Source organism: Myotis davidii, unplaced genomic scaffold, assembly GCF_000327345.1.
Source record: "Myotis davidii unplaced genomic scaffold, ASM32734v1 scaffold248, whole genome shotgun sequence".
Taxonomy (NCBI): Eukaryota; Metazoa; Chordata; class Mammalia; order Chiroptera; family Vespertilionidae; genus Myotis; species Myotis davidii.
In genome coordinates this window covers 602,372-610,694 of record NW_006299220.1, presented here as the reverse complement: position 1 = coordinate 610,694, position 8,323 = coordinate 602,372, and the positions used below count along the sequence as shown (strand labels likewise).

The 8,323-nt window shown below is 37.8% G+C and overlaps 1 protein-coding gene across 5 annotated transcripts in view; it reads left to right on the top strand.

Annotated features, from left to right (window-relative positions):
• The window catches only part of ZZZ3 (zinc finger, ZZ-type containing 3), a 71,592-nt gene extending 65,087 nt beyond the window's left edge, over positions 1–6,505 (top strand). For all 5 annotated transcript variants that reach the window (XM_015571096.1, XM_015571095.1, XM_015571094.1 and 2 more), the window contains 3 exons: positions 2,300–2,434; positions 4,633–4,733; positions 5,225–6,505. In XM_015571096.1, the coding sequence (XP_015426582.1) occupies positions 2,300–2,434; positions 4,633–4,733; positions 5,225–5,369 (381 nt within the window). In that variant the 3' untranslated portion in view covers positions 5,370–6,505. The remainder of the gene's footprint in view (positions 1–2,299; positions 2,435–4,632; positions 4,734–5,224) is intronic.
• Positions 6,506–8,323: the final 1,818 nt, after the last annotated feature.

Below are 8,323 nucleotides of genomic sequence, written 5' to 3'. Positions count from 1 at the left end.
CCCCCCCCCCCCCCCCCCCGTGCACAAATTTTTATAGTAGGCTTAACTTTTGTTTGGTTGATTTTATTTATTTTTATATGAGCACCAGTTCAAATCATCCTGATTATTTTAAAATAGCCATCGCCTGTCCCCTCTTATCCTCAGAGGATATACAGTGGGGCCTTGACTTAAGAATTTAATTCGTTCCATGACCGAGCTCGTAACTCAAATTACTCGTATGTCAAATCAAAAAGTGAACGAGTGAGACATGTGATGCTGGGCTAATGTTGTGGCATTCACTGTGACGCTTGCTGCGCCAACTAGCGGTGGGGTATCTGAAACTGGCTCAACACCCGAATTTTAGCTCGCAACTCAAAGCAAAAAATCAGCCGAGACACAGCTCGTATCTCGAAAAACTCGTTAGTTGGGACACTCGTAAGTCAAGGCCCCACTGTATTCTAAGACATCCCTTCTTCCCCCAGTGGGTGCCTGAAACCACGGATAGCTCCAAACCCTATAAACACTGTTTGTTTGTATGTGTGTGCATACCTGTGATAAAGTTTAATTCATAAATTGAACAGTTTCACAGGTGGAGATCTTTTTTTTTTTTTTTTAAATATATTTTCTATTGATTTTTTACAGAGAGGAAGGGAGAGAGACAGAGAGTTAGAAACATCGATGAGAGAGAAACATCGACCAGCTGCCTCCTGCACATCTCCTACTGGGGATGTGCCTGCAACCCAGGTACATGCCCTTGACCGGAATCGAACCTGGGACCCTTCAGTACACAGGCCGACGCTCTATCCACTGAGCCAAACCGGTTTCGGCCAGGTGGAGATTTTATATCACTTAGCATAATGTCTTCAAGGTTCATTTATCTTGTAAAGTATCATAATTTTCTTTTTTAAGGCTGAATAATATTCCATAATGCACACGAACACACACACACCCCCTCATGTATATTTAGCAGAGTTTGTACTCTTTGTATTTGTTTAAAACATCTGCATTCAATAAATTTTGTCATAAAAATTTTTAGTAGATTATTTATGTTGTCTTAGTGGTGACATAGGAAGGCAGTAGCTATTTTAATATCTTTGACAAGAATTTGAAATGGATGAAAGATAGTGGGAGATAAGGTAGATGAAGTGTGAGACTGTAGAGAATCTTTTATCCAGCTACATACTTTGGACCTGATGCTGTAGACAGTCAGGAAGCCATTTCAGAGATGTTAAGTAATGGTGGGGATAGAGGAGGGAGTGGGTACTACAGAGGACCAATTTGAGAGAGAGATTAGAAAGTGTTAAGTAGTGACAAGATTTGTTAGATTAGATATGAGACAGTGCAAAATTAAGGGTAACTCTTTTATGTAGGCTTTGGCTGCTGAATATATAGGGAATTAATGAATCAGACAAATCGTGTTCACATTCATCAGATTCTGCAAAGCTATTTGATCATGGGCAACTGTTACAATTTCTATAAAAGCCAATTTCCTTGATGTAAAATACACATTGTAGTTTAATAACACCTCCTAACATGGAGAGAAGGAGGGAAGAGAGGGACAAGGGGTTGCCTGGTCCAGGACCGGGAATTGATGAAACATGGCGGGTATTGGTGAATTGGGTATGCTTTTAGGCACGTGTGGAAATAGTGACCATGAATCAGTCATGAGGTAGCAAAGTAAAGAAATGGGCTCTGGGTGACAGAGTCCAAATAAATTGGGAAGATAAGAAGCACTGACTCACCTATCAACTTCAACTTCATATTTTATATAGTTTTTGTTACTCATTTCTTTTATACTCTATTTTAAGTAATCATCTTTGTACCTTATTTCATCCCCTTGAGTAAGAGATGAATGTACTGCCTTGATCATTGGAAGTAGAGAGCAGAAAGCAAAGCACAGATTGGTTTGCTTGCTGTTAAGAAAATGTCATATTTACCAGAGGAAGCGTAAAATCTGTTAGATTGAAGAAGAGGAGCTTCCGTTGATCAGGGAGAGGTAGATTATCTGGGCTGTCAAATAGCCACCAATGTGTCGGGATGTGGCGCCTGCATTAGTGTGTGACGAGTAGCAGTCATTCCCTGCTCCCCCGGTACCTACGTATGAGGCGGCACTATAGGTCAGTAGTATGCATTAAGGAGCCCTCTGAAAGTTTTAGTCTGAAATATTGCTAATAGCAACACTATTTTCTGTACTGTTAGTTTTCTAAAAGGAAAGGTATCCTAAAAGTGAAAAATCTTGATAGAAAATATATCACTATTTCTTATAATTATTTTAATTATCAGACTAACTTTTTTGTTTTATGTTTTGTGATTTCAATAGGATGAGGAAAGTATTCCTATTATGTATAGGAATTTACCTGAATATAAGGAACTATTACAGTTTAAAAAGTTAAAGAAGCAGAAACTTCAGCAAATGCAAGCTGAAAGAGGATTTGTACAACACTTGGGCTTCAAGGTAAATTCTACTTAATCTTACTATTTGTTTAATTTTTGAAAGGGTGATAAGAGATATTTAAGATGGTTTCGGAGTTTTAAACGCCACAAATTCCAAGCATACAGGTAAAAGTAAGTTTAGTTCTCAACCTGTTCATTTACACAAAGTGGTGTGCCAAAGGCCTACATACAGATTTCTGTACTTTGAGGTAAAATGTGAAATAAGTTTTTGTCTACCTATTTTTCTTTTTTACCTTCTAGCTTTACTGAGATATAATTGATAAATAAAAGTCGTATCATCTCACACAGTTACCATTTTTTGTGTGTGGTGATGACACACAAGATATACTCTCTTAGCAGTTTTGAGTACTGTATGCTTTAAAATTATTAACTATAGTCACCAGGCTGTACATTAGCTTTTCAGAACTTACTTGTCTATCAGTGAGATCATACAGCATTTGTCTTTCACTCTCTGGCTTATTTCAGTATGTATAATGTTTAATCCATGTTGTCACAAATGACGGAATTTTCTTCTATGTTATGACTGAACAATACTCCAGTGTGTGTGAGAGTGTGTGTGTGACATTTTCGTTATCCATGCACCCATGGAACTTTCTCTTTTTTTGCTGTTGTTCATGAATCAGAAATTTGTTTTCTTTCACATTCAATTATCTTTGCTACTTTTTCAGAAGCTAGTAGAAATACATTTAGCATTCCACAGAATTTTGAAATAACCAATTATGTTTCAGTCACTAGGCTAAGTGCTAGAGATTCAGCAGTAAATAAGATAGACTCAGTTTCTGTCCTTACTCTGTTTTCATCTCGAGGAATTTAGAGAAGTTAAAAAAGTTAAATGGTCGAGTATGACTAGATTGCATATTGGAGAACAGTGAGAGGCTATTGAGGTGCCTTGGAAATTTTGGTAAGGAATTTAAATTGTCGTAAAGGATTGTGGAACCACTGAAGCATTTTCAGCAGAAAGTAATATGAAAGCTGCATTTCAGAAAGGTCATTCTTAAACCATTAGTATTGATCATCTTTACAAAGGCGGGTTTAAGGTGGATAACTCTTAATTTCTGAATACTATGTGGTTAATTTTTTTAACAATAATGTATCCATGTATACTATTTATGTAATTGGAAAAAATTAAGTGAAGGAGAAAAAGATCATTCTGTTCTTAGTATGGAGAATGGGTATGAAGAAAGGAAGGCTGGAGGCAGGGGGACTGGGTTGGGGATTTTTCTTTTGGTAATTTAGACAAAAGATAAGAATTTCTTGAATTTGCCTGGTGGCTGTGGTAGAGATTGACAGATTTGAGAACACTTGAGGCATTAGAATTGACTGTACTTGATGGGTTTGGAGGAGGTGATGAGACCATGAACTATTGACTTGCTATAGTGGTCTACATGAAAATACTGATGTGTGCTGTGACTGACACACTGAAATTTAAAACAAAATTTTTATACCTCTGGATTTCTGACCTGGCTATTAGCCAGGCTGTATAAAAAGACTTTTCCTCTTGATCCTTCAGTGACCCTGCTTTTCTTTTAGGGATTTTCCAAATTGACAGCTCTGACCTTTCAGAGGGTACTTTTCACTTCTCATAATTTTGCTGCAAGACCCAGTTGAGGCTTGTTGGTTGTCAGCCATTCTGGGTGGCTTGATGATCAAAGAAACTAGAAATGAGATTTACTTTGATTTCTCACTGAGGGCTTCCACGTGCACCACATGGAGAAAGAGCCCGGTCTTCCTTCCCTTCAGATGGTTATTGGTCATAGGAGCCTTTGGGCTTGGAGAGGAACTCAGTAAAATAAGAGTTTGGAGAGGATTTTGAGTTTGCCTGGTAATTTAGGTATGTTAAATAGTTCTGTAACATATTTGTAAAGTTTAACCGCAGTGTTAAGGGAGTGGTTCATAATCACAGTCATTGTACCCTGGTGATGAATAATTACTAATCACACAGCCAAGTTTGTAGGTAGTTTACTTAAATTTTAAAAAATAAATTAAAACATATTAAAGTTAGTTTTTTCTAATGTTCCTCTTGTCCACCTATACTGGTCTTAAATGGGTGGGATTTCAGTTAGTGCTAGAAATTGTACCGCTACCCAGTGCATGGAGAGAGGGGAGAAGATGTCTGTGTGCATACCATGTGTTTTTCCAGCAGAGAAAAGGTTTTGGAACAATGTAGTTTAATGCCTTTTCTCTCTGAATCTCTGACAGTGTGATAACTGTGGCATAGAGCCTATCCAGGGTGTTCGGTGGCATTGCCAGGATTGTCCTCCAGAAATGTCTTTGGATTTCTGTGATTCTTGTTCAGACTGGTAAGTATTTTCTACATTGTACATCTTCAATTTTGACAAGAGCTTTCAGCAACTAGTGAATTTGCTTTCCAGACTACTTAAAACAGTGGTTGTCATTCTTCTGGCCCTTTAAATACAGTTCCTCATGTGTGACCCAACCATAAAATTATTTTCGTTGCTACTTCATAACTGTAATGTTGCTGCTGTTACGAATCGTAATGTAAATATCTGATATGCAGGATGGTCTTAGGCGACCCCTGTGAAAGGGTCGTTCGACCACCAAAGGGGTCGCAACTTAGAAAGTCAACAGATCTGGATGAAATTTTATTGTCCTAAGGCAATAAAGAAATTTTCCTTAATTATTACATTTCTCAAGTATAACTTTCCATTAGAGATTTGGATAGATTGATGGGTTTAACCCGGTCAAGCTGTGAGGAAGTTCTGTAATATCTAGATTAAAATGCATCCACTGCCATGTAATAATGTGTGTGCATATGTGTTTTTCTTTACAGCCTACATGAAACAGATATTCACAAAGAAGATCACCAGTTAGAACCTGTGTATAGGTCAGAGACATTTTTAGACAGAGACTACTGTGTGTCCCAGGGCACCAGTTATAATTACCTTGACCCAAACTACTTTCCAGCCAACAGATGACATGGGAGAGAACACCGTACACTAGTCCTCTTCAACACATAGCAGTGGTCTCATTGTGAGTTATGTGCACAGTTTGGAAAGGTTCTCTGCTTTCCCTGAATGACACTCACAGCATGACAGCTTCCTGAGTGTTCTCGTCCAGTCCAGCTCTGCACCGTGTGGCTCCAGATCGCTGCTCAGCAGCTGAACATTCCTGGTGAGCAAAGGGTTTCCTTGGTGAGTCTCTCACCCCCACCTTCCAGTCTCCGAGGTGGCACTTAAATAGGTGAGATGGAAATGAGAGCACACATTAAAACGTGAGTCAATTCCAAAGGTTTCAAAGAACTTGGTCATAAATACGGTAATGAGAAGACGAAGTATTTATATTAAAACAGTTTAGTAGCTTTCAGTTTTGTGAAAATAGTCTTCAGCACAGAAACTGACTTCTGTAGACAAAGTTTTAACCAATGAAGGTGTTTGCTTCTAGAATATACACTTTAAAAGAACTCCCCGCCCCAGTGGTGGCCCCTGACGGCCGTTAGTAAATTGGAGCTGCTTAACCATATTGATGTCTAATGTCTTTTAACCACAATGAACTGTCCTTACCAACACGAAGCACTACAGGAGGCAGCGGCCACATCGCTTCCTTAACCAGCTCATGGTGTGTGAATGTTATAAAATGGTCACTCAGATATATTTTTTAAATGTAATGTTATATAAGATGATCATGTGATGTGTACAAACTATGGTGAAAAGTGCCAGTGGTAGTAACTGTGTAAAGTCTTTAATTCACAACATTAATTCCTTTAAAATACACAGCCTCTGCCTCTGTATTTGGAGTTGTCAGTACAACTCATCAAAGAAAACTGCCTAATATAAAGATCATATATATGGTAATAATTCCCTCTTTTGTAGTCTGCACAAGATCCATAAAAGATTGTATTTTTATTACTATTTAAACAAGTGATTAAATTTAGTCTGCGCAGTGAGCAAGGGTTCACATGCATTCTTTTATACTGCTGGATTTTGTTGTGCATCATTTACGACATTTTGTATGTTTCTTCTTATCTGTGTATACAGTATGTTCTTGAATAATGTTCACTTGTCAGGAGAACTGTGAGAAATAAACTATGTGGATACTGTCTGTTTATATTATAGAATGTTTGTTGTGACTTCCTTTGGTTAGATTTTGGATTTTTTTTCCCCTCAAGAGTTTGCTTTACCTGTTCTTTCAAAAGAGTAAGGACTTTATTATGGAAACAAGAGTGAACTTGAGAAGCTCTGTAAAAGATGGTGCTGAAGCACTAAATAATAAACTAGGTACAAAAGAACACATACTATGGCTAAAGAAAAAGGCAGTTTTATTTAGATATGAAAACTAAACAGGTGGAAAATTTTACTCATTCTTTTTGATGAAAATAAGCCCCCATGTATTTAATTTAAATAGGTGGCTTTTGAAAAACCCTGTATTCCATGGAAATTATTATTGATTGTTAGAAAAGACAGTATATATATTCTAAGATTAAGAATTATACTGACCCAATTATGAGAGTCTCCTGTTTTTTCTAATTTTAAATCAAGGGAACATTATTTACTAGGCCTCTTTTAACACATTGTAGGGTACTAAAACCATACCCTGAATGTTTTTATTCAGAAAAGTAATATAATTTTAAATATAGAAATATGAGAATTTTAACATAATATATTAATTAAAAATTACTGATGATGTTAATAAAATATATTGTATCGGAGAGGAAATGGAGTTGAGCTTAACATTCACCCTGGAATTACTAGTTGGGAGAAGAAGAGGTGGATCATTAGACTCCTCAGCATTTTGATACTAGATGTTAAGTGAATATGCCAGAATATCTATCGTCAACCTGTAGCAAGACAGTACCTCTGGGTGGTGACTCTGTAAATTCTGTATTTGTATAGAAATAATATCAATTAGTTCTGGAGAACCATTCAGACCCATTCAAAAATCCCATAAAGTATGAAGTATGCTTTGGAAGAGGGCTATGAATGGTATAGTTGTTATGTACACAGAATAAACAACATATCCTATGTAATAAAAGCCCAGTGACTGGTCGACCAGTTGCTATGATGTGCACTGACCACCAGGGGGGCAGATGCTCAACGGAGGAGCTGCCCCCCTGGTGGTCAGTGCGCTCCCGCAGTGGGAGCACTGCTCAGCTGACCGGTATGAGGGGTGCTCCCACAATGAGTTGATCCCTGCGGGCCATGCCCCCACCAGTGCACAAATCCTGTGCACCGGGCCTCTAGTAGACAAATAAAAGCTACTTAAATGTATTTTTCAAGGGGAAATATTTTTGAGAATTTTGAGTGCAAAGAGGATTATTTTCTGCTTGAGCAAAGATGTATTAGTTTTGCATTTTTTTCAGCTCCAAGCAAATAGTCCTCTTAGCTTTAAAAGGCCTGGACAGTAGTAGGAGTGGTAAAGTGCTGTTACTGCTTTAATTCGAGGACTGCAAGAATGGGCAGAGCTGTCATATTTGCAAATAGGCCTTCCGTCTCCTACAAAGAAGTGTTGGCAATAAGAGACAACAGAGACCTACTAGTTAAAGCATTGCTTATTAAGTAGTAATCAGTAGGTTAGATGTAGTGTTTCCTGAAATAATGTGCTCAAGTATTTGATAAGAACAGAAGGAACTTTTAGTGACACCTAAAACCAGTGCATTATGGTTTAGGCAGAGGAGGTTTTGGTTGGTGTGATGTGCACTAATAATAATAGCAAACACTGATACAGTGCTTAGTATGTGCCAAGCAAGCATATAGTAACGGTTTTAACTTTCACAACCTTATGAAGCAGGTTCATTTATTCTGTTTTCATAGGAAATCTAGCCAGAGAGCTTAAATAACGCCTGAGATCATACAGTGAGTAAAGTGAGATGTTTGGATTTTAACAAACAGATTGCTCCAGAGTCAGCATCTGCCTCATTGCTTTGTTTGCCACT